General features: G+C 46.8%; 1 protein-coding gene across 2 annotated transcripts; it reads left to right on the forward strand.

Moving 5' to 3' along the window:
* Positions 1-10,191: 10,191 nt before the first annotated feature.
* Positions 10,192-26,027, forward strand: LHX9 (LIM homeobox 9). 2 transcript variants are annotated; one of them, XM_049634305.1, is made up of 5 exons: positions 10,192-10,826; positions 12,784-12,986; positions 14,213-14,568; positions 20,548-20,750; positions 22,061-22,318. In XM_049634305.1, the coding sequence occupies exons 1-5, from the start codon at positions 10,653-10,655 to the stop codon at positions 22,316-22,318; spliced, it is 1,194 nt and encodes a 397-aa protein (XP_049490262.1). In that variant the 5' UTR covers positions 10,192-10,652. The 2 variants fall into 2 exon arrangements, with proteins under 2 accessions (XP_049490262.1, XP_049490261.1); XM_049634304.1 differs by lacking the exon at positions 22,061-22,318 and adding an exon at positions 25,019-26,027 and having other exon boundaries at positions 10,201-10,826.
* The last annotated feature ends 680 nt before the right edge of the window (positions 26,028-26,707 follow it).

The raw sequence follows: 26,707 nt of genomic DNA on the forward strand, positions 1-26,707 counted from the left end.
TTTAAAAAAAAAAAAAAAAAAAAAAAAAAAAAACAACAACTCTAATCCGGAATTGCTATCTGTGCTGTTAGTCTTTGAGCACTAGTTTAATCATAAATACATATATTAAAAGAACATCAATAAAATGAAAAAGCTAGCAAATGTTTGTGTGTTTCTGAAGTGGCACATTGATAGTTATTTTCCTTTCTTTTTGCTTCATTATCAGACACATATGTTGAAGAAAGAAAATAATGACTGTTCCATTAAATAAATAGTAGCAATCGGGTCACCTTAGTAGCTCTCGATTTTTCTTATAGCCTCCGTTCTCCTACTGTTTTCTCCTCAGTGTTAGCAACCCAAGGGAGGTTGCTGGCAAATAGAAGGGTTTGAATACCGTCTTCATTTTATTTATATCTCGAGCTATAAGAAGATTGATATAATGCTATATTGTGCAGCATATGAGTGCCCAAGAAGTGCCATTCTGCATCAGGAAATGCTCTCATCTTCCATCTGTTCTCTCAATAAAAACTCTAAATCATTCTGACTTGAGGGTCAGGGCTGCTTAAGATGCCTCTGATTAGACCATTCTTTCTTCTCTCCCCCCACAGTTCCCTCCTCCATGTCTCATGGCACTTCCCAGGCAAATCTGTCTTAGGACATTGTATTAGCTCTATGCCCATTCCATTCACTGCAGTGACAGCTTGGGGTATCAGGACCCAACCTGGGTTAGGAGCTTGCAGGAACTATTGTTTCTACACTCTCTTCCCTGCTTCCCTCTGAGGACAATGGTCCCAGAAAGCCTTTTCCTTGCCAGTGGAAGCTGTTCAGTAAAATGAGGCTGCTGTGCATTGGAAGACTGGTTCTGCCCAGAGCTGGCCCTCAGCCTCTTCTCCCAACAGAATCCAAAAGGCTCTCGGGCATCTCAGGGGTCTTTCTTAGGCTCTGCCTATGGCCTGAATACGAGTTTTAGAGATCTGGAGCAACCAAGAGATTCTGGTGCCTTCTCACATCTTCGAGTCAAAGTAAAAGACATTCCAAACTGTAAAATAAGTGAAAAGGAAGCCCAGTAAAGTTCTGGTTTCCCCCCTTGATTGTGATTTATGCTGTTATTTTTACGTCAAATATTAAGCTGTTTTCCCAAAACGTTGGCATTTTAGTGCCCCAGTTTTGCTATTGCCCCCACTGTGGTGCCCTAAGTAACCCTGCCCGTGGGCCTTGTGAGGTGTTGGCAGCCTCTTGGGATGTAAAAAGTCAGTCTCTGTGGCCTGGTGTTGTCCTCTCTATAGAAATCATTTTGAGGAGGGGAATAGGAGAAGGAGGTAAGCATTACTATTGTGGAGGCAGTCAGGCTTTCCGGACAGGTTTATGGACTCCTGGGAGCCAATTTCCTTTCTATTCTCAGGTCAAGAAGCAACCGGATAGCTCAATGTTTTCCACTAGATTTGAAGATTACCAAGTCCACCTTCTGGGTGGGAGCTGGATGGTGCTTTCTTCAGCAGTCCCCAGAGGGAGAAGAGAAAGAAATGGAGCCTGAAAAGGTCATCTTTCTGAAGAAACAAGAGAAAGAGGAAAGGAAGTTCATTTTGAAAAGCACCGTGTAAGGCAGTGTTTTGAGAAAGCCCCCTGACAGACGGAAATAACTTATGGGATGTCTCCTTCCTAGAGGCAGCTCTTTCCTCCTCCCCGTGTTCTTCCTACCGTAAGAAACTGGCCCAAGAAAAAGGACTCCGATGTCCCTCAGGGATGATTGTCATGGGGGACTCTTTCTGGCAGAACTTCAAGCTTGTGGGCAACCAGGAAGGAGTAGCCGTTGGGGGATGGGGGGCGCTCTTACTCTCTCCAGCATCTGGGGCCGGGTAGCCAAGGTCTGAAGTTCTCCGCTGTGGTTCTGAGGAGATGCTTGTGAACCACACGTCAGGGGTGGCGGCGGGCGCTGCTCCCACATTAAACACAATATGGCCACATAAATGGGACTCACTGCAAGAGCTCCAAGCTATATTGTATTCACACATTGTAAAGTAAAAATTCAGGTTTCTTATTGGGTGTGTGTATACAAACACATGTGGATGCCGAGAAATAGAAACTTCCCAGTTTAGGTCAACCCTGGCACTGCTCCACTTTCATGGTTTCTGGAGACTCCTATCATAAGTCACCATAAGTCAAGGGGAATGAATTTCTAGATTGTTTCCAACATAGAAAGACCCGCTGGAACCCGGGGAACTGGGGAATCTTCTTGTGGGGTTTACCTTGGTGGAGGATGGGCATAAATTCCCTGAAGCAGGGGGACCTCCTTTCTCTAGGGCCCTGTCCTGGTAGTTTTCACTGCAGGTGAATTGCAATGCACACTTCGCTCTCTTCAGAAGTCTGGCTAGCCCATTTGATTTTGCAGGGCAAGGAAGAGAATGCCCCCCCTTTTTTTTCAAATGAAACTTGGGGTTCCCACACCTGGTGTGTTTGGAAAAGAAGGGTCCACCAGAAGGGGAGATAGATGCTGCTGGGCCCTGGGCCGATCTTCGTTCCACCGCAATGCCCTTTATCCAAGGCATTTGCAAAGTCTGTTCCTGCATGCGCTTTTCCACTGCCAGAAAGCAGCCGGGTTTAAATTAATCTCCAGACAAAGCTAGGGAAGCCAGCTCACTACTAGGCGAATGGCATTTAGTGTGCTGCCTTCCTCTGAGCACTTAGAGACCTCACAATCCGTGGCCAGCCCAGAAGGAACCTCCCTCTCCACTCCATACCAACACCTGCCATTTCATCCTCTGTATCTTCCACCAAAGGCTTGAGTTTCTGGACGTCTGCTCTGCGGGGGAAGATTTAAAAGTCGGTGCTATTTTTCACTACCCTGCAACAATTAAAAGGTACTTCCGGGTGCCAAAACTCTCCTCTGCCCTCAAAAAAAAAAAAAAAAAAAGGAGATGTTTAAGTGTGTGTGCGCGTGCGTGTAGTGGGGAGGGGATTGTCAACACCCTCTTGCACACCTCTGTGGAGAACTTGGTTTCTGAGAAAAGGTTGGAGAGCAGCCCTCAGCTGTCTTTACTTAGGGGTTAAGTCGTTCCTGGACGCCCAGCCTACCCCGGACCCCGGGGGCCCTGCTGTGTGTGGGCACCCCAGCGCTGAACTGACCCTCCTCCCTACAAACGGTTTCAAGATTGGGTTCATGACGCAAAATCTCCAGACACACGACCCCCCTTTTTTGAGACTAAAGGTGTAAAACAGTGTAAACCTGGGAAACATGGGCTCTCGAGGGATTGGGAGATTCATGATGACCCACATCTTCCCACTCAAAATTTGTACCAAAGCGTGAGCTGCGGTGTGCGCTTCAGTGAGCGCGCACCTAGTGGTGTGTGTGTGTGTAGAGTGAATGCTCCCCCCCCCCAAATATCTAAAACGGTTCGTGACCCCAAAGAGGATAAAAATCCTCTGCTTTGAACAGGAATGAATAAAAGCACCTAAGCGTTTCTGGTCGGTATCGCCAACCATCCATCCATTCGCTGGCCTCGCCGGGAGCATAGAAGCTAAACTTGAGAGGCTCGTCTCCTCCCTGGCTGAGAAAACGGACCGAAATAAGGCGGGGGGTGGGGGTGGGGGTCTGGAGGAGAGAGAGAGAGAGAGAGAGAGCCAAGGGGACCAAGATGGGAAGGGAAACGTCGCGGGCGAGGGGAACTTAAAGGTAAAGTAGTGGAACTAGTCGCCGGTGGGACTGGCCCCCGAAGCCAAGTGTTCGAGTGGAACCAGGGTCTCTGTCCTGGGTGCTCTGCGCCACATTCCGGGATTTGGGACGGAAAGGGAAAGCCAGCGGGCTTGGATTCGTGCCTCCGGCTGGATCCCTTACCACCCCTAAGCCGTGTGGCGGAGCTTGCGGGTCTGGTGAAGAGGTGGTCCCCCCTCCCGCCCCGCACAGCCTCAGGCGCCCCCATCCCACACTAGTTTCTCAGGCGGCTGATGCGAGCGCGGGCGCCCCGGCCCTCGGCGCCCTCAGCCCACGCACCGCGCAGGATCCGCGCCGGTGGCACCGCGGGGAGGGGCGGGGGAGGGAGGGCCGCTCGGGCTCCCGGACCCCGCAGCCCCGAGCCGCCAATCTCGCTGCTCGCACGCCCTTCCCGCACCCGCGCAGGAGCCTCCCAGCAGCCCCCCGCCCCCCCCGTCGCCGACTGCGAGGAGCGCACTGGGTGGGGGAGTGAGTAAATAATTGGCCAGAGGCCCGGCTTCCCGGTTCTCGCTCTGCTTCCCCGAGGCCCGACTGCGCCCGGGGCCGCTGGGGCGACGCAGCCCCCTCGGGAACCTGACACCAGGTAACCTGGCCCCCGCCCCGTCCCGGGTCTGGGAGTCTGTCTGTGACCCCGAGAATGCTCATCCCCCAAGGTTTGAGTCGGTTTTCTCCCGGTTAATCGCCATCCGCACCTCCTAGCCGGGGCCGGTGGGAGAGACACCTCCAGCCCCCGCGCTGACCCGACTGGGAATGCCGCTGTGGTGCGCCGAGTACACCTCAAAGTGCTGGGTCCCCGGCGCCCAGCCCGGGAGCGCCGAGAGTGAAGAAGGACCGGGAGGGGAAGGCGGGGATGCGGCGGGGGAGCAATCAATGGCTTAGCCCGGCTTCCCGCAGGAGCTACCGCCCATTCACGGTCTATGCAGGCACCAGCTGGCGGCAGCATCTTTTAGGTACGAGCTCCAGGAAGGCAAAGGCCTGCTGGGGGGCCGGGAGCCCAGGGCGCGCCGCGGGACCCCAGCACCCCCGCTGCGCCCAAGCCTCAAGATGCTCTGGGCTTTATGAGGCTCAGTTACAGCCGAGTCCTCCATTAACACCTCCCCTGATTATTGAGAGGCTGGAAGGGCTGAACGCAGCCTCAGAGCGCGTCTCCGCGCACCAGCCCGCGTCTTTGCCCTCTGCACACCCCTTCCTCCTCCTCCCGATTTGGAAGCATAAACTGAAAATAAAAGACAGGTGGAAGGAGCTGCGGGTCAGAGGTGAGGGATTCGGGTCAATTCCGAGAGAGACAGACAGACAGAGAGCGCGAGCGAGCTTGATTTCCACCCAACGGGTTATTTATTTGGATTAGCAGAGGAACCCTCTGCCAAGACCTGGGGACCAGCCCGCACCTCTGGCCGCAGCCTACCGCCCTCCCTCGCCGAGGATCAGGTTCTTGGGGGGAAACGTCTGGACCTCAAGGTAAGATCCCCACGGGGGTTGTCTCCCAGGAGCAGTTCTCCGGCCTGGGTGTGCGCCCGGACGGCCGGGCGCCCCAGGAGCGTCCCGAGCACTAGCGGAGGCAGGCCGGGCTTCACTCGTAGCCGCCCGACGCCCGAGGTCGCGGCGGGAGGAGCGGTTCCCACGCACCATCCCAGCGGGGTAGTAGACTGCGCCCGGGGCCCCGGGCCGCACCGCCCGGCTGACGCGCGGCTTTTCTCTGCCAATGCAGCCACCATTACAGCGTGATCAACTCCTTTGGCTCTAAGAATGCTGAACGGCACCACTCTAGAGGCAGGTGAGTTATACACCAGTTTCCTTCTCGTGTCCTCTGCCCTTTCTCTTGGGCTGCTGTGCACATCGGTGAGTGTGTGTGTTGTGTGCGCGCACACGCGTGTGAGCGCCTTCACTGGGTGGAAGAAAGAGGTGTGTGTGTGTGTGTGTGTGTGTGTGTGTGTGTTAGAAATTAAACCACGTTTAGAAGACTCTAAAACGTAGTCTCGTTCAGTCTCCTGCCAAGATTCCTGAAAGCTGCGTTTCCCTCCTTTTGCCTTTTTTTTTTTTTTTAAATGTCTTTGACTTTTTTGAGGATGGAGAGGGGGACGTGGAGGTCACGGTGGTGCTGAGCCGCGAGTTATCCGTGGCGGCGAGAGGGATGCGCCCTCGACCCTCCCCGATGCTGCTGGGGGCGTCTCCCCACCGGAAAGGATGGGGGGGCAGGGCTGACACCGCTGCTCACCTGTGTAAAGCTTAACTGGAAACTGGCTTCCCGGACATTTTTTGTTCAATGCAAACCCGCGCACCGGTTCCGGCGCGCGACCTCAGAGGCCGTGGTGCGGACATCTTCCTTTATTCCTCGGGCGGCTGAGGGCCAGCGGCGCGGCAAATGTCAGGTAAAAGGGCTTCAGATTTCGGACGTGGCATCCGTCCACCCCCCCCCCCCGGAAAAGAAGCCAGGGGCCACGGAGGAAGGAGATTTGAACTGAGCGAACGATGGGCAGGTGGCTTTGAGGGTGCCGACGAGGTGCGTGGTTCAGAGAGCGCAGAGGGGCAGGGCTGTGGGGCTCTAATGGCGCGTAGCTGGGGCGCGGCCCTGGGTCTCCCCTCGGCGCAGGAGGACTCCCCCCGGCCCAGCTCCGCTCAGCCCACTCCCATCTGTCTGGAGGGAGGCCCTCCTAGCAGGGCTGAGTCAGAGATGCTCCCGTGCTGCAGCGCCCGTCTGGACCTGTTTGAACGTAGAGATTCCCTATGCGCACCGACTAGAAAAGGCCCGGTGGCTCGAGGACATCCGCTGACCCTCCGCCCAGCGCAGCCAGGGTGACAGCACTGAGTGAGCGGTGCCTAACCCCAGATGACGTTGATTTCCCCGGGCCCTGGGACGCTCTCAACAGTGCCAAAAGCCAGACACTGCTTCCAGAGCTGCACCTTTCAGACCAAGGGGGCTCTTCAAACAGTTCAACTGGGTCAGGAGGAAAGGTGACCTCTGCCTTTTTAAGGGCAAACCCGGGGCACAGGATCTTGGCCTCCAAGATTCAGATATAAAGAGAACTTGAGTTGCCTATCTTATCAAGAGATGGGTCTGCTGGGGTTTTCTCTCTCTGGTTGCTCCCAGGGCAGAGCAATGCATTCCCTTTATTTCCTGTCTCTTGCTCTCTGAGGAGTTTTTCTAGGCAGGTGTCTGGGACAAAGTTGCCACTTTCGTGGAGATTCCAGGACCCTGAACCCTTCGTCCCTACTCCTCTGCCCTGCTAGAGACCAAACGCCCGCTCTTCTGAAAGCTGCAACAGTAGCCAGATGGATGGATCCTGGAGCACTGAAAAGAGTGAACTGCGTGTGCCCAATTGTGAGGAGGGCTGCACCTGGCCAGGGTTCTGCCCCACTGCTCCAAATACAGCTTTGAGTTCAGAGAGGAGAGTTGACATCCTATTATGGGCCCCAGGTGGGGGGAGCCCACTGCACCTGTCCCATTTAGATAGGCGGAGCCCCAGGAAATGAACCAGGGAACACTCCGACTTTTATAGAGCACTCTCGGGCTATTCTGAGGGACGACTGGCTCCAGTCCCTCCTCACCATAGGTGAAAGAAGTCTGAGCTACAAAGATGCTCTCCTTAAAGTGCTTGCTGTCCTTTGTGAATAAGGGGTAGTAAGGGGGGCCCTCTTAGGTATCTTTCAAGGGCTCCAAGACAAAAAGGATACACCCAGTTCTTGGAGCATTTCCTCCCCCCTTCCCCCCCACCGTGGGCTTCTTCTTCAAGGAAATGTGAGAGGAGGCAGAGCTGGGTGGATGGGGAGTAATTTCTGCAGGATTAAAAAGGACCTCCCAAACTCCAGCAGCACCCCCTGCCCCACCCCTAGCTTTCTAAAAACTTCCTACATTGGCTGCGAAGGAAGACTCCTGGCAGTTGGCTTCTTTATGGGAAGTAGCAACTCCCACCGGGTGTAGGAACTTATAACCTGAGTTTATAAGAAAAAGCAGGCATAGCTGGGATCCAGCCCCAAAGACTATTGTAGAAGGGAGTCTGCCCTGCCAGTACCTGATAGATGATTAACAAATACTTGTGGAAAAGAAGAATGAATGGATGGGTGGATGGATGTGTGGATGGTTTACATCATTTCTGTGATTGGCTTCCTTGGAGACTTCACCGAACTCTGGCTTTTTCTTGCAGTTGTTGGTTAAACTTTCCCTTCAAAGAGTCTCTAAAGTTTCATCTCTTGCAAGAATAGGGTGGTATTCTTGGGTTCTTCGTTTTTGCTGACCCGGACCAAAATCGAATAACAGCCAAGCCAAATTCCAAACACCCCCATTTGGTAGGTGGTGATGGGGGGGGGGAGAGCGTCAGTTTAATCCAGAAACTAGACAAAGTCAGTCCCTGGATTGAGGTCCCAAATTTACTTTTTCCTTGGAGCTTCCTTGGGTTAACTAACCAACTTTCTTCTCAGAAACCCCTCCTCTTTCTTCTTCTCCTCCTCCTCCTTGGGGTCTGAGTCCATTTAGCTGTTGACTTGTGGGAAGGCAATCTGCCCCTTTGTGAGAGGACCTGCTGTCTCTGAAAGGGTTGCTGGTCCCAGCCCCTCCTTGGGGCCCTTCATTTGTGCACGTGGGTTTGAAAAGCTCATTGATTTCCATCCAAAGGGGCTAATTACATTACTTACAGTAAATAGCAGCCCTGCTGTCCAGTAGGGCTGCCAAAGTGGGGGGGGGGGAGGTCTCCAGCTTAGTTCACTTGATTGGCTTCATTTTTGTGTGAAATTGTGTTTTATGAGCTGTATTCTGGCACCCGGAGGACTGTAACAGCGTCCAGTCTGCAAATAACATTATTTTTGACCCTGAGAAAAGAGCAAGGGGAAGCAGTGGAGTCTTGGGTTTCATGGAAGAGGTGACTCCAGCAGCTTCAGAAGGCGAAGCTTTGGGACAGGAAGTCAGACTGCTGCAGAGAGTAGCTCCCTTCCTCCCTCCATTCTTGTCTGCCTGCCTGCCTGCCTTTTTTTCCTTCCTTCCTTCTTTCTTTCCTTCCTTCCTTCCTCTCCCTCTCATTTTCATTCTCTCATTTCTTCCCATCTCTTTCTTTCTTTCTTTCTTTCTTTCTTTCTTTCTTTCTTCTTTCTTTCTTTCTTTCTTTCTTTCTTTCTTTCTTTCTTTCATCTTTCCCTCCTCTTTCTCTCCCTCCCTGTCTCCCTTCATCTTTCCAAATTGGGCCGCTGTTCCAAGTCAGTTTCCCTAGAGGGAAGCAAGTCTGCCACCAGCATACCCCTCTGAGGTATCCAGGATGTGTCGGGACGTGAGCCATTCCTGGGAAAGCCGATGGGGGTGGTGGGAAACAGGCAGGCACTAGGAAGGAAAGAAGCAGAGAGCAGCCCCAGCTTCCTACTTTCCCTGGTTAAAGCTGGGCTGGTTCCTGCCGCTGCTGTGCGCTTCGGGCCCCTAGGGGGCTTCTGGTGGCTTGCATGAATCGACAATATCGGAGTATTGTGGACACTTTTTAATAGGGCCAAGGAGGGGCCACCGCTAACGGGAACAGAGGGAGACAGAACAATCCCGCCTCTTGTGAGGCGCAGGTCTGCCATTCTGCTTGTCAGCTCTCACCTTCCCCTCCTCCACCTCGAGGAGCCCCTTTCACATCCTCCTAAAATTGCGGCACATCCAGTTTTACAAGTCCCCGTCCGACAAGGGCAGTGGGAACAGCACGCAACAGGGCAGGCACCTAGTCCTTCAGGGTCCTCCACTTGCTGCCCGCATCGACAGGTTTCAAGGGGGACCCTGGGATCCCCAGCAGATTACCTGCAAACCTGAATTGGGTAAGAGAACACCTCACCCCACATCATGGTTCAGTTGAGTACTCCCCACTACAAGTCCATGCCTCGTCCTCTACATTCATTTTTCAAAGAAAAGCTTTTTTGCCACCAATAGCAAGAATCTTAGGTTCTCCTAGCCTGTTTTTCACTTGGGGGGGGGGGTGGTGCTCCAGGCTCTGGTAGGGTGGAGGGCCTCTAGGAGAGGTGAGGAGACCTGCTTTTAAAAAGTGAGTTGAAGAAGACGGGAAGAGAGGAATCTCTGTTTAACATTTACTTATTTGGGAGCCCCTGCAACCTAGAGACCGTGAAAGTCCACAAAGAGGAAACCCAAAGTTTGGAGCTGACATTCTGTGTGCCTTGAGCTGGGGTCTGATCTTGAACTTGGACCAAATAGATGGGCTTTCTGCCTCCTGCACAAGGGCGGGGACAATATGGGCTCCTTTTCCCCTTTAAAACATGATTACTGGGAACTCTTGGAAGGATGTGTGTGTGTGTGTGTGTGTGTGTGTGTGTGTGTGTGTGTGTGTTGGGGGGGAAGTAAATGCCCCCTCCTACTCCCCCCCTCCAGCCCCCTCCCCTTTGTAATGTTTGTCCCTGCTTGCCCATCACCAGGGGGTTGAGAGGAGTGTGACAGGTCTTTGTTGTCTGAATAAAAATCCGTGGCAGCTCCAGGGAGAGAACTCCTCCTACTAAATTATCAAAAATGGGCTGGCTTTAGTCTCTTAACAAATTGGACACAGCTACGGCAGGAGCAGTCCCCAACCCAACCTACAGGCACTGGGAACTTGCAAGCAGCCAGGGACCGCTGAAAATAGCACTTCTTTTTCTTTCTTTGTGTTCGAAACTATTTTCTTTCTTCGCCAGATTTTGTTTTCCTCCCCCCGCTGCAGTGTTGTTTCCCATTAGTAATTCGATCTCTCAGAGCAGTAAGATTCGCCTTCTTCGTCTCCTTTCCCCTCCGCCCCTGTTTGTTTGTTTTCTGCACATCTCCTTCAGGGAGACGCTGGGGTTCCCCCCCCCCCTTCTTTTTTTCTTTTCCGAGCAGACCAATTTCCACTCCGTCTGCCTCTTTCTTCTTCCCTCTCTCCCTCTTGCCCTCTGTCCCGGAGCGCCTCTGCGCTCCTCCAACACGCAGCTCTCTGCGGTCCCTTCTGCTCCTTCACTCGGATGAGCTGAGAGCCGCGGGCGTGTGTATATGGAAATAGTGGGGTGCCGAGCAGAAGACAACTCGTGTCCTTTCCGTCCCCCAGCCATGCTCTTCCACGGGATCTCCGGAGGCCACATCCAAGGTATCATGGAGGAGATGGAGCGCAGATCTAAGACCGAGGCCCGCCTGGCCAAAGGCGCTCAGCTCAACGGCCGCGACGCGGTAAGAAAGGGCCCCCTCGGCGGCGGGAGGCAGGCGCCCCTGCGCGCTCGGCGAAGCCGGGTCTCCATCGCTGGCCGGCCGAGTTGAGGATGGAGGGTCCCAGGGAACGTCCGTTCCCGGCTGTCGGGTGGGTTCTCTCCGCGCCCACTGCCTGCCGGGCTAAGAAACGGCCGCCTTTCTGGCTTGAAATGTCTCCGCGACCGAGACCGTGAGCTCGCAACTCTCTGCCGCAGCTGTTCCCGGCAGAGCAGGGAGGGCCGGGAGTGAGAGGATGGGGATGTCCTCTTCTGCAGCCCCCAACCTCTGGTCTCCGCTCCCCCCAGACTGCGGGAGCCTCCCCGGCGAGGGTGGCGGCCGGGAGGGCGAGCTGGGCGCGGGCAACGCGCGGACGGCGCGCGCAGCCGGGGCGTCCGGGCCAAGCAGGAGCCCAGGTGGCTCTAGTCTCTGGGTGTGGTGACCGGACCTTTGGAGAGGACTCGGACTCAACTGGGCCACCTTCAGTTCTCGGGACACTCGGAGCTCCGCACTGCCTAAGCCGGCGATTTTCGGGGTCTCGGGCAGCCCGGCTCGGCCCCTCTAGCGAAGCGGGACGGCGTTCAACTTCCGGGCCGGGCGGGTGGAACGTGCAGGGGGAAACCTAATAAAAATCCGGAGGAGCCGGGCACCTAGCCCCAGCGCGAGAGCTTCGGAGCCCTTGAGCGGTGTAATCAACGACCACTGTTACCGCTATTCATATTAATGAAAGTCATGTCCGATTAATAAAGAAAACCAATTAATAGTCTATGTGCTTCCCTTTCCCACTTACGAGCCGGGAGGGGAAAACTGCAGAAGTCTCCGGAAATGATTTCAGCCAAACAGAGCTGTGCACATCCTTTGGCAACACACCGGGGATTGTAGCGCAAACTAACCCGGTACTCTGCCCCGAGCGGGTCAGTGGTGTTTGGGGTTCCACCAAGTAGCCGAGCTCGTGGGTGTTTCCACATTTGCAACATGAATTCTGTACCGGGGAGGAGGTGGGGGCTGGTCTGAGTAAAGGACGGGACTTTACTTTTCCAGGCCCGCCAAAGTTTTGTGGGGAAGTCCAACCCATTCCTGCTAGTCTTGAGGGAGATGTCCAGCGGTTACCTCCTTCTTTTTCTTTTTCCTTGCTGTGACTATCTTGTCTAAAAACAAAAAGCAGCAACCCAAACTCTAATTGCGTGGCGGGGCTGGGCTGGTCAAGGTGAGGTTTCCTCATCCTCGGCCCTGTCGGTGGGTCAGCGGGCGGGAAGCTTAACCTGGCCACTAAACAGATTTTCAGGACACAGATCTCCTGGGTATGTTAATGCCGGGGAAAGAGGGACTGTGCAGAGGGGACCAGACAATAGACTCTTCCTGGGAACAGGCACTTTATACCCTTACTGGGGAGGGGACCCATATCCCTGAAAAACAGAGAACAGCCAAATCTATCCAGATCAAAACAATGTAGACCAAATTGTGAGCACGGGTATAATAATCGCTTCCTTCCTTTTAACTTAACTCTGCCCATAGGAATTTAGAGAAATACAATGTCTTAAAAAAGTCTGTGTTCTTCCAAATCTCCTCTCCACTCCCCAGTAAAAATTTCCGTTGTTTAGTTTTGTGTGCGTTGAAAGCCACAATTTTTAGCTTGTACATGCGAATTGGGGAGCACCCGCCCAACCTCTGCTCAGTGCGGTCCTAGCATTTTAAAGAGGCTCGAGGTGGCCGACGCGTCTTTAGGTTAATAGTCCCAGGAGGATGCGCACGCCGGGTCCAGGCAGACACTACAGAAATGGAGTGAGTCGCGGCGGGGAACTTTTCCCCGACGTTTGCCTTTGCACTGTGGCCCCTGCCCCTGGAGGTGCTCCCCAAACGACTTGAGCTTCGGAGAGGGGTCTCGAAGCTGTGCGTCCCCACCGCACGTCCTCCTCAGCGGTGCGTTGTGCTTGCCTTGCAGGGCATGCCCCCGCTGAGCCCCGAGAAGCCCGCTCTCTGCGCCGGCTGCGGGGGCAAGATCTCGGACAGGTACTACCTGCTGGCTGTGGACAAACAGTGGCACCTGAGGTGCCTGAAGTGCTGTGAATGTAAGCTGGCCCTCGAGTCGGAGCTCACCTGCTTCGCCAAGGACGGTAGCATTTACTGCAAGGAGGATTACTACAGGTATTCCCGCCCCTATCGATCTCTTACGCCCTGGTACACCTGGCGCGGCCACCTGCCCGAGCCGGGGAGCCTCCCCTCGGTTCGCCCCCTTTCGCCCCTTCGGGGTACTGTTACCAATCCCGAGACCAGGGAAGTCCACTGCAGACGGGTTCGAGCTGAGCCACCCCTACCAAGGGCAGTGAGGATGGGTGGGAGGAACCCCCAAGGTCTGGAGCTGCCAGTGAATAGCACCCATTCCCGACACCGCACAGCTCGGTAGAGGGGATCTGGGGAAAGCTCCGAATCTTGAATGCACGCGTGTCTGTCGACCAACACCGAAGCGGGGTGTTCTCTCTCTCTCTCTCTCTCTTTCCGTTTACTACGAACGGGGCGAGATCCGCACCTTGGAAATGAACTGGTGGCCCAGGCGGCCGTATCCGGGTGTTATGTTTTCACAAGGGTGGCGGGAAACCGCGTAGATGACCATGAAAAGGAATAATCGCCGTTGGTGAAACAAACCTAAGCCACTCAGTTCTGAGTTCCATTCACGGCGAGTTAGAGCCGTGCTGGTCAGCCTGGAGAGTAAACTCGGGGGATGTTTTTTTGTGATGCGTCCCAGTTATTTTTCTGGGGTGGGAAAGAGAACAGTTATGTGCAAGTGACCTCGCTCTGCTCTCAGAGGAGAGAGGTGATTAAAAAAGAATAAGCTTTCCTCTGCGAACGCGTCTGTCTGAATGCTTTCACGTACACTCACACATCCATAAATAACAATAATAATAATAACAATACCACCCTTCATAGGATATTTTGTAACGGATGAAACGCTTTCCCTCGGCGTTGAAATTTAAGATTCTTTCCGTAGCGTTCGAGTTAGCTAAGTGCAGGTTTTTGGTTCTGTTTTGTTTTGTTTGGCTTTTTGTTTGTTGTGTTTTTTTTTCCTTTTAATCTTTACAGAAAAGGAAACTGAGGATGTTACCCAATTCTTCTTATTTTAATGTAAGGTTTTTTTTTTTTTTTTTTTTTTTTTTTTTTGTTTTTTTTTTTTTTTTTGTCCTGGTTCACCAGAACCGGTCAAAAAGTAAACAAAATTAATGACCAAACGCAAACGGACCCGTGTCCTCTTCTCCCGGAACCCTCCTACGTGCCCGTCTTGGGCCACCGCTGACCAAACCCCAGGTGTCACGGGTGGGAGATGGCCCCGTCTTTGCCTCAACCAGCGCCCTGACTTGACGGGTTTGTTTTTCCAGAAGGTTCTCTGTGCAGAGATGTGCCCGCTGCCACCTTGGCATCTCCGCCTCCGAGATGGTCATGCGCGCCCGAGACTCAGTCTACCACCTGAGCTGTTTCACCTGCTCCGCTTGCAACAAGACCCTGACCACGGGCGACCATTTTGGCATGAAGGACAGCCTGGTGTACTGCCGCGCCCACTTCGAGACCCTCTTGCAAGGGGAGTACACACCGCAGCTGAGCTACACCGAGCTGGCGGCCAAGAGCGGCGGCTTGGCCCTGCCTTACTTCAACGGCACTGGCACCGTGCAGAAAGGGCGGCCCCGGAAGCGGAAGAGCCCAGCGCTGGGAGTGGACATCGTCAATTACAACTCAGGTGAGCCCTGCTACTTTCCCCTCACTCCTCCAGCAGCCCTGGCCTCTGGCTGCCCAGCGGAGGATTCCGCAGAACTCGGAGATCGGGTGGCGAGAGTGTTTTGCTTAACACTCCCCTTTCGTCAGCACACCTCCCTTTCGCTCAGAAGGAGGAGAAAGAAGGAGAGAAACAGAGGAGAGACAGAAGGAGAGGGGGAGAGGGAAGAGAGAGAGAGAGAGGGACCTTTATTTAGGTTGTGGCAAAAAACACATTCATAACCATGAGGCTGCAATGACTTCCCCCAAACAGGCAGAGCCAAATCCTTGTTGCCCATTAGTTAATGAGCCCATTAGTTTCTGGCTCCCAGTTGGAGCAAAACAGCCCCGGGGCAATTCCTGTGTGGAAGCCAAATTATAGATCCTGGAGGAGGTTTTCCTATATACTGGAAAAAAAAAAAAAATCTTCAGAGCCCAACTCCAGTCTGTCTAGAGGGAGCAGAGGCTGTGGTCACCAGCCCAGAGTTAATCAGGAACACAGTTGGCAAGAGTGTCGAAAACCAAATCCCTGGTCTTGGTGAAAAAGCAGCTGTAAGGGTAGGAATCACCCTCCACAGCTGAGCTGGCCTGCCCCTTGCATAGGTCAGGGCAGTCGTTCAGCCAGCTCATTCCCTGTATGATAAGCCACCAGGACCTCCAGAGCCCCTGGAAAACTGAAAGACACTCCAGGTCAGGACCACTGAGGCAGCGCGGTGGTGTGACAGGCCACCCTTTTATCCTCCACCAGCCTTCTGTCTTAATTAAAAACGAAATGCAGGCAACAGGCCTGAGAGCACACTTTCTCCCTTGCTTTGGGAAGACATGTATCACTTATCAATATCTCTCAATCATCCGTTTCCCATGGTTGGTAGCTTGCCCCTGCTCTGCATCCCCCAGGTGAGGATAGGGATGGACCTTGTCGAGCACGTCGAACTCCAAGCAGGAAGGAAGCTCTTCGTAGGAGTTCCAGACACTGGGGAAAAAAGGGGGGTCTGGAAAGCCCCCAGGCTAATGCTTGGGAAACCTGGGAATCTCAGCCGACAGTAGACTCAGGCTAGGGAGTCCATTCTACCGGAAGGGACCCGAGGGACCCTCATTGTGGCAACCCTACTCTGTTACCATGAGCACCCAGGTACCAGCCAAAGCATGGACGTCCCAGAGCACAGATCTTGCTGGTTTTTGCCTTCCGGTCCCCAGTGCCTGGTATGGTGTCTGAGCCATTGTGGCTCAAAGTTATCCAGTAGGATAAGTGATTTACCCACGGTCACACAGCCAGCGTGAACCATTTGGAACTAATAGGCCTGCTCGGAGCCCAGAGTTTCCTGGGGAAGCCTCTCAGGAAGGGCGGCTCCCCCCAGCCTTCTGCTGGGCTGCCTCCTGGGGTCCTCGGCTGATGTAACTGAGGAGAAGGAATCCCGACCCGGCCAGCGCGGCGCGCGGCGTCCCAGGGAGATTAGCGACCAGGGAGCTCAGCGCAGCGACGTTTGTCCCTAGGGGGTTCAGGCCAGGGTCGCTAGAGCAAGGGAAAAGGCCAGCCGGCTCGCTCCAGACCCCACCAGGATCGGTTTGTGGCGGGGCAGCGGGCGCAGCCCCGGGTTTTGCCAACCCCCGGCTGCGGGTCGCGGCCTGGCGCTCGTCCCTGCTGCACTTCCGCGGGGGTTTGGTTCGGGGCCACTTTGCCCAGCGCGCTCATTTCATCTCCTTTGATGCGAGGTCCCCGGAGCAGGACAGGCAGGGCACTAATTGTTCTTTATTAATAGAAGATGACATCGGAATCTCGAGCCACTCACCAAGGCCCTAATGCCCTAATTAGAGAGACACAGAGACAGAGACCGAGAGGCCGGGACCCACATAACCGGAGAGTCCTTGGGAGAGAGGGAATCCCTCCGCCCGAGAAAGTGTGCAAAAAGGTGGACATTTCTAGCCACAGGGAAGCAATCCTATTTTTTCCGCTTGTTTATTTAATCTAACTAGCTCAATTTGATTTCGCCTTGGATCTTCCTTTAGTGGGAAGAGCTGGGAGCTTTAAAGACAATAGACTTTAGTGGTAGCTAGAGAATACAAATTTATATCTTCAAAAAAAAAAAAAGAATGAAAATCTCCTTCCACTTAGGCCTTTAGTTTGTATATTAATGCCGCAAGATTTCTCGAGAAAGGTGATGCTGTTTAGCTCCTGCAGGAGGAGACGGTTGCTGAGGCCTCACTATCCGGAATTTGAACATCATAGGACCTCAGACTGGATGTCTTTTAATTAGTATCCACCCCATCCTTTCTGGACTTTTCCTAGAGATACAAACGAATAGTACATACTTCTTTAAAATCAGATGGAAATAAATAATCTAGAGAAACTGGATCAAAGATACATGACCAGAAATCAATCCCACTGTTAAAAAAAAAAAAAAAAGGTTATGCATCTAACCATCTATGCCAGTTTGTTACAAAACTAGCAAAAGAAAAGCTTCAGCAAATTGAAAACATGTTAAAAGGTAGAAAATGAGATGGACCCACAGTTTTAACTCATTATTTTTGCTTTCTTTGGGTCTTATATTGCCATCTCTGCTTAATTGTAAACTAGTTTCAGAAACAGTAGCATTGACACTAAAATGCAATCTATGAATTGATATATTTAAAAAAATCATATACATAAAATATGTTTATGATTCAAAGACGTCCAGAGAAGATGTGAAAGGTGGCAAAGATCAGTTAGTGTTTGACATCTGGCAAATGCCTTTTAGTGAGAATATTACCAATTTAGTTAATCCTCCCGGTGCAGATCCCAGGCAGATATTTTAGAAAGAGACATAGTTTATTTGGAATCCTAGATTGAAAGGCAGCCCTCCAGGAGTGAAGATTTAGTGTAGGATAGGCAGCTCCTATTTGGGTAACTTAGAGATAGTGGCGAGACTAAATTTTTGCCAGTTTTTAAAATCTGCTTTCCTTGGGTTTTCTTGGAGTCGAAAGCGCCTGATAGTTGTGAAATTAGCCTGGCACTGACCCCTAGTGGTCTCCCAGGGATCAGTTAGTTCTCAGAAGGTTACATACCTTCGGAACAGAAACTGGCTTTAGTACAGGTGACCATTATTTCATCAGTGACCGGAAAAGAAAATATTTAGATCTTCTCACTGACTTTATAGTGTGTCAGATGTGTACTTATAGGTGGACATTTAAAGTAGTTTTAAGAGAGTTGTCATTCCATCTCATAATTCAGAGGGTGGGGGGAAACAAGTATACTTCTGAAGTAGACCCTGGGGAAACACAATCACTTGCAAGTTTATACAATGCATCTGTAGTTAAACACAAACAATTTAGGATAATGCACTGAGTTACCGTGTGGAAGAAGTAGATTGCTCTTTTAAGTTGAGTAATATGATAACACCGTCACAGGAAAAGCATACAGTAATATCTGTTTAATAAAGAGCTAACAATCTTCTTACACACTGAACCATATACTGTGTGGAAACAAGTCCCATAATTGTGTTTAATGAACTAACGTTATCTGCTGAATTTTTAATCAGCAATAATGAATGTAGAATGCATATTTAGAAAAGCAGTTTAATCACACTGTTCTATGATTATTTTTCATAAACTTCATTTTAAAAACTAATGAGTACATAGTGAGGTTAGGAATCACATTCATCTCTAAGAAATAATACCTTGAGTTGGGGCAGTGGCTAAGGGCATTAGTTAAGCACTTAGTTAAGTCCTCTAAGTGTAATATTCAATCTGATGTGCTGTTCAGGAAAAGTTAAATGTTACTCACATGCGGTAAGAATGAAATCTTATTTGAAGAAGCCCCAAAGCCAGGTGTGCCTCTTTGACCATTTTGTGGTGGGTACATTTATAATCTGGTTGTGAAATATAGCTCAGTTTACTAGAGATAAATATAGTTTTATAGTAGGTCTTAAGAGGCTGTTTCATCCATTTGAGGATATGAAAGTGCAATTCTGTAGAATATTTGAACCCAACATATCCCCCACTGGGCTAAAATAGGATAAAATGTAGCGTATATTCTTTCTCTTATCTCTGAGGGTATGTTACTTTTCTGGGCAGTTTAAAAGAAGGATATGTTCAACATTTGTATGTATATGGCCAACTTGGATTCCATTCAAGTTGACATGGCTTTGCATTAATAGTCACTTGATTTTATTGATGAACAAAGATTCAAAATCTTGGTGGAATGCTTTTGAGTCCTGGCCCTGTGCTTGACGCAGGGGACCCAAAGGTGAATAGTATATAATCTTTCTCTCAATGAACTCATCTGCTCTTTTGCCAGATGTGCCCTCCTCCTTGTGTATCTTATGGAAATTTAAACAAAGGAAACATTAATTCATGCCTAATGTAATGTCTTCTTACAATAGAGCAAATTTCTTGTTAAATGGGTTTTGTGATGTGCCTGACCTCTTGGTTGATGGCCCAAACTACTGTTTCTGCTGATTATGCTGGTTTACCAGAAAGTTTCAGAACATAATTCTAACCAGAGCATAGCAGGCAAATAATATTTTACCAAGCAGAAGAGCTAATATTAAGAAATGTTTTACTTTCTTCAGTAAAGTAGTATGCCACCAAGTAACATGATCAGGTTAATTTTAGATATTCTAGTATAATGTGCTAAAATGTAGGATGATCAGATCTGAAAATACATTGTATAAATACCTGAAGTAAGGGTTTAAAGAAAAAAAATTGCCATGCCCTTTAAGTTGAGAAGTTGGTTGAATCAGTAAATATTTTAGATATTCTATTATAATGTGCTAAAATGTAGGATGATTAGATCTGAAAATACATGTATAAATACCTGAAGTAAGGGTTTAAAGAAAAAAAAAAATGCCATGCCCTTTGAGAAGTTGGTTGAATCAGTAAATATTTAGCAAAAAACATTTTTCATTTTGTGGTCATATTTCCTACACAGAGCCAGGAGGTTATTGGAAATGACCTTTTAAATGTGCAGCTTTACATCCTGGGGATAATGACTCTTAGGCTGGTTTCAAAGTCTGGGTCGTTTTACCCTCAATGCTGAGGAGAGCTCTGCAGGGAGAGAGATGTCACCCTCTTTCTGCCAGACCAGCCAGGGGCACAGCTCAAATCCCACTCACAAACATCCACAGCAAAGAGGGCCAAGATCTGAGCTGAGAAATAGGCACCAGCAGTGTCTCTGAACTGTGAGCTGTGGGGAGTGCTTCAGGCATGAACTGAGTGAAGAGAAGTCTGGGCTCATTCTCTTTCAGAAATATTTATTAAAATAACTCCAAGGGAAAACTGTTTTCTTCCTGGCATTGCCCTATATTAAGCAGCTATAGCTAAAAACACTCAAAAATAATATTCTTGGGATTACATAAGAAATCTACAAATTCTAATTTTGTAAAACTCTCCCCCTTCTCCAGCTACTTTCCACCTTTTTCCTGATTGAGAAGACTCAGAACAAGCTAAAAATTGGAACTGACTTAGAGTCTTCCTTAGTTGGTGGGTTCTCAGAAACTCTCAGATTGGAGAGAGATGAAATGGTTTGCATATCCCTCATGACAAAGAGCAGTGCCTTCAGGGAGTATGTCTCATTTCACAAACACAGACAAAGTGTGGAGTCTCTAAAAACTGTTGTGTGCGCTGTAGGGCAGGGTGCGGTTGTGCATAAACGTATTAGAGTCGATCCTTTTTACCCCTGGGATGTTTCTTTCACACTTGCGACTTCTTCATCTTCTCGAGCTTTCCAGCAACCATTATACAAAAGAGAGGATTTATCTAACATTTTTCCATTACAGAAACTTTGGTTGTGGCCACGTGAAGAGGCTGCTTTGGCTGACTTTGGTAATTAACCTCTGTCTTGTCTCGATACAGCTTATAATTGGGTCGACAGCCTTTCCCACCGTTGCTTTATTATCCTACCATCGCACAGCCCGCTACCGCTACCGTTGCAGCAAGTGCGGGACTTCCCACTGAGCAGTTGTTTGTTTGTTCACTGATCCCGCAACAGGTTGTAACGAGAACGAGGCAGACCACTTGGACCGGGATCAGCAGCCTTACCCACCCTCACAGAAGACCAAGCGCATGCGCACCTCCTTCAAGCACCACCAGCTCCGGACCATGAAATCCTACTTTGCCATCAACCACAACCCGGATGCCAAGGACCTCAAGCAGCTTGCTCAGAAAACAGGCCTCACCAAAAGAGTTTTGCAGGTAAGAAACCTCCATCATTGGCTGTGTATAAATCTCCCTTACCCTTGCCAGTAAAAACAGTTCTCTTCCCTGTTTAGAGCAATACAGATATTTCCTGTACTGCTTCTCATTAGTTTACCTTAGTTATCTCCCCAGAGGGTGTGCGGAAATTTTGCAGGGGCTTCCGGGAGGGTGCCCAAAGAGAGACCCAGGATCTTCTGAAATGCAGCCACATTCTTCCTTCCTATCGATGGAGAGATGGGGCCACCCAAGCCAGCACAGCTCACCTCACTGCTCTGCTAATGTGGGTGATGTTATTTGTACAAGTTGTGGCTTTAGAGATTTCCATTCACGTTAGGCTCAGTGCACAGACTTGAGGGGGACCCGCTGGTGCTGTTTTACTTCAGCAAACTCTTGGCAGCCTCACTCACATGCCATGACCTTCCAAATTCAGATCGACCCTTTTCTTTTTTTTTTTCATTTTTTCAACTCCGGAAAAGCCACAGCCATGGTTAATGTGTCTCAGCAACCAAGTGTAGCAAGAATTTTCCCATTTTAACAAACTGTAGAGCAAAACTAAATACTGAGAGTTAGACCTGCTGTCCAACTGTTTTTCTAGACTTGTAAGGGTAAGAGTATACAACTCATGAAATTATAGTGGGTTGCTGTGGGTCACCTGTGATCTTCTTCTACTTCTCAGTGACAAAGAGCAGGCATTTAAAATTCCACCGACCAGTTTCTGGCTGCTTGGGGTCTGTGGCCCTGGGTTTTTCCTATGTGGAGAATAGTTATCACGTGTCAGACTCAAGAACAGCCTGAAATCTGTTTCAGTGATGTTCATTTCATAGGAGTCCTTCTTACTTTGTGAAACTTTCAATGACCCTGCCTTTCCTCATTCTCAAAAGATAACAATCGCTTAAGGAATCAGGATATAGTTTCCCCCTTGTATCTCTGTGCTTTCATGTCTATGGTATCTCCATTTAAGCATCAGTTGTCCCAAGTGGCACTTGTTAGTGCTGGGGGGATATATGCAGTTGAGAGGGAGTACCCATAGTATTACTTGAAATACTCTGTTTAAAAAAAAAAAAAAAAAGCCAAAAACCAAAAACAACAAAAACAAAAACAAAACAAACCCCAGCCCTTCTCTCCCAAGAAAAATAAAAACAATTATATTTAAAAAGAAAACATACTCTCAAAAAAAGAAAAAGAAAAAAGAAAAAAGGAAGCAAGGAAAAAAAAAAAAAGAAAAAAAAGGAAAGAAAAAGAGAGAGAGAAACAAAAGAAGTCTAAAATAAACATCGGTAAAGAAATCAATTGGGATTGGTTTGCAGGTTTGGTTCCAAAACGCACGAGCCAAATTCAGAAGGAACCTTTTGCGGCAGGAGAATGGGGGTGTTGATAAAGCTGATGGCACGTCGCTTCCGGCCCCGCCCTCAGCAGACAGCGGCGCTCTCACTCCACCCGGCACAGCGACCACTTTAACAGACCTGACCAATCCCACTATCACTGTAGTGACATCCGTGACCTCTAACATGGACAGCCACGAATCCGGAAGCCCCTCACAAACTACCTTAACGAACCTTTTCTAACATTGGTTTTTGTTTTTGTTTTTGTTTTTTCATTCTTCCTCTTCTTTTTATTATTATTCTAATTATTATTATTTTATTATTTACAAGATTTTTTTTTTCTAACCCACAAGATATTTGGGAAATAAAAGCAACAGCTTGGTGTGTAGCATCTGCAGCCACTTGGCAAATGAGTTTACAGAATTGTCTCCTTTACAAAGTGTTTTTTTTTGTTGTTGTTTTTGTTTTGTTTTGTTTTGTTTTTTTTGTTTTTGTCTACAATGTGTATTTGGATTTTTTTAAAAAAAATAATTAGAGCTTTCAGTTGGTAAGGAGAGTTTTTGAATTATTCTAATAAGTGCCTCTTAAAATTGTATGTTACTTATTTCCAGAATCTCGAAGAAAAAAAAAAGTGGTATGATAATGGGCAAATAATCATATTCCCAATTAAATGATTAGGTTAATAAAGAATCAGATAATTAAAGTTATTTTTTAAATCTTGCGATTGTATGTATACTTATGGAATTTTGAAAACTTCACATTGTTTTTTTTTTTAATTTTAAAAGTGAAAAAATGTTTTGATTATTCTTTCATCTTACAAATGAGGAATATGATTAAACAAAAAGCATTAACTATAGCAGCTCTAAATATTAAAGATTAATTAGGTGAGAAATCTGTTCTAGCAATGTGACTTTTCCTTCTCTTTAGGGGTGTACATCCCAGGAACACTTGTTAGTTATTTACTTTTCAACATTTGAAAAATATTTAAACTCCCTGTGTATCTATGAAAATTCCATATAGAGCTTGAAATTCTATACTGTTAACCTAAAGCTAAAAATGATAGTTCTAAAACCATTCTTTCTAAATTAATTTTTTTTCCTAGGGAAAATGGAAATAAGCAAAATATAATTTTTTAAGAAGTTAAAAAAATCAGTATAATTTAATTAATAGCTCTATTAATTGGCTTCAGCTGTACCATGATATTGTATCTGGCATTCTATATGAATTATGTTAAAAAAGAAAACCTTAGTAGACTAATATCGACAATGAGAATTCTTTGGTTTGTTTTGCTTTATTTTACTTTGGCATAGGTTGATATATTTGTCAGAAAAAAAAAACTTTTCTGGCATTACAGATTTAAAGTTATTAGTCTTAAAGTAGATAAACTCAGAAGCCTCGTGGATGCTGATCTGAATATATTTCCTAGTTTACAGTAGCATTATTTTTCTTTTAATTTAAGCTAAAATCTTAATGGTCTGGGCAGTGGTGAATGTTCATCTATACGCTTCTGTTGTAGTTAAACACCAATTAGATTGTGGATTTCCTAAAAAAAATAAAAAAGAAGTCAAGATATATGTCTTGCTTTAGTGGATTGTTAAGAATAACTTTGCACATATTCTCCACTTTTTGGACCCCTTAAATCTCCTTTGGTGGTCGAAGTGGCTATTTAATAGATTTTAAAGGTGTCCTTCTGGCTGTATAAATGTGTGGTTACATATTGACAGTTCACTGCCCACATTAAAGTGCATTATTGTAACTTTTGCTCAGGGTCTTTAGAAAATTAGCACAGAAAGTAGCTTATTTTTTAAAAAAAAGATGATGGAAGATAAGTTAACACTGTAACAGAAGAAAGGTGTGATTGCCATTATATATTTAGCAAGTGTGGTTATCATCTTATATGGAGCTTAAATCTTGACTTTTCATATTTCTATTACATTTTGGGCATTTACCACTAACCAGACCAAACAACCTTGGTAAGGCTGAGATCTTATTAATACACTTTTACAGGTAAAATATTGATACTTATAAATTTTGTTCTTTGACAGAACAATGTATGGTACTATAGATCTACTTTATTAAGTAGACTAATTATAACTCAGTTCTCCTACGTGCCTTATGATATAACTTGGAAGTAAGTTTGTGAAAAATCAGGATATATGTGTTGTTTGTTAAATTAACTGTTTTAAGCCCTTTTGACACCTCACTAGTTTTGTACTGTTTTACCTCTTATTTCCGAAACTCTTTTTATGGTGTATCCTGTTAGAGGGGACAGACATGTCATAGAAAGCAGTTGTGCACTCTTTCAAATATAGTTGATAAATTCAATAATCTTATATATTGAGCTTCGTGTTTATAGTACAGTAAGTGGTCTAGCAAAATTGTCCATGTTTCTTTGTTTATTGATAAATGCATTGTATAGAAACTATTTCCCCTAAATATTTATGGACCAAACAATTGTGATATATCCTATTAAATTTGTGTGAATAAACCATTTTGAATCTAAGGAGTTTTATTTCCCATCAATTTAAGGTTTAACTGTACTAGTGTGTTTCCAATATCTATATGTAAAAGCTATTAAAGTGGGAATACAAACAATTTTTAAATATTCAAACATACAAATAGTTTTCAGATTTCCAAACTTCTGATTCATTTTAAATGTACACACCGTTGCATATGCAATGTAATTCAACCTCGAATTACCTTTAATATATTTTCTTATAATAAAAGTAATGCCCCACCGATTTGACTCTGCCCAATTTTTAGAATTAAAAAATAAAAGATAATTAGCAAAGTAATTGCATGAAAAGAAACTTAACTATGATTAAGATTTAATGTTAGGTCTATTGAGCACAAATGGATATTTGTAAATCAAAATAGAAATTGCAGACCCCTAAAAGCCAAGTTGCTCTGTAGTTAATAAATTGTCACTATGATTTTTTTCAGGGAGAACAAATCTTGGGGCATTACAGCCAAACATCCCGACGTTTGAAAATTCCCTAAAGTATTAAAAGAAGGGGAAAAGTTTGATCGGAAATCCACTGCAGTGAAGACAAAGACAATATTAGGTTATGATAATCATACATTTTAAAATCTATTGAGCCAAAAAAAAAAAAAAAGAGAGAGAGAGAGAGACAGAGAGAGACTTAAATGTCATTTACTGAATGTTAACAAAAATTCTGTTCTTTATGGTGTCTAACACAAATGGAGGCTTAAAGTTATGTGGTTTAAAACAAAATTAGTTAAGCCGTGTATAAACCAGAGCAACCTGGCAGTAATATGCCCACCCCATATTTGAAGAAAATTATTATTGCTAAAAAATCCCACACATTTGTCAAGCACAGTAGTTGTAAAATAAAGTCCAAAAACATTCATTTCACCTGCTTGCTAATGTGTATTAGTCCTATCTGTTGATGGCATTTTCCAATTGTAAATTCAAAGAAAAGCTATCACTCACTTGAGAGTATAGGAATCAAAACCCAGTAATTTTAGTATTATTGTTTATTACTTCCTTTTTAAACAGAAATCTCTGCATGCACTTTTACATCTGTCACTCCTAGTGTACATCTCTGTATGATGACTTATCTTTGCTGTTTCTTGTATGATAAATAGCTTTCATTAATAAACATTTTATTTGACGCGAACATAGTTAACTTTATGTTAAATACACACTGTTGAAATTACTTTTGAACACTGTCTTAAGAGGCAGCACAATACATTTCCAACTTGTTATACTTAGTAAAAAAAAAAAAAAATCCAAACAATATAATGAGGTTAAATTCTGGTAGTCTAGGATAAAATGACTTACTTGGTTTTTAACTTTTCATGACTTTTTATTTGTTGTATTCAATTGGCCCATGTATTAAAAATTACCAAAAAAAAAAAAAAAAACCCACAGAGAAAACACAAATTACAACAAAAAATAAACCTTAGACTAAACTATCATGTAAAATTTCAGCAACGTTTTTAGATTATTAGGGTAAAATTTATAGATACTGTGTAAGTTTACATGTTTGCTATGCAATGAGCAAATTTATTGAAGTATACAAATATATTCTGAACTATGGAAAGATCCAATCTTTGCATAGTTCAAATTACATATGATATTACAAACAAAGGAGCAAGTGGAAAGAAAAACAAATATTTAGGAATGAGGTTTTTTTAATTGTTAAAGGGAATATTTGAAGAAAGAATTTTTTAACGATTCCTATTTAGCTGTATATCCAAAGCATATGTTAAACAAATTAACATATAACTTTCCAGAAAAGTTTTCATTATGATGAAATTTTTATTATATACAAATGAACCCTATGTAAATGATGTAACTTTTATGAATGACAGACATTAAATATTTCACTTACATGTATTCTCAGAACTTTGAATGTTTTCTTAAATGCTTTCACTTCCTGAATACTAAAAAAGGAAAAAAAAAATTAAAAGAGAGAGCAACTTACTCTTTAAAAAAATAAAAAAAAATGCAATGCATCATGACAAGTAGACTATTTTGATCATGGAACATGTTGGTTTTGTCAGGAACTTGAATGTTTATGCCTCATTGAAACCTCATCCATGGCTATAGCAACTTAAATAGATTTTCCAATACGTTTGCACCCCGTTTATTCAAATCCTTGTCCT

Source organism: Panthera uncia, chromosome F1, assembly GCF_023721935.1.
Source record: "Panthera uncia isolate 11264 chromosome F1, Puncia_PCG_1.0, whole genome shotgun sequence".
NCBI classification, from domain to species: Eukaryota; Metazoa; Chordata; class Mammalia; order Carnivora; family Felidae; genus Panthera; species Panthera uncia.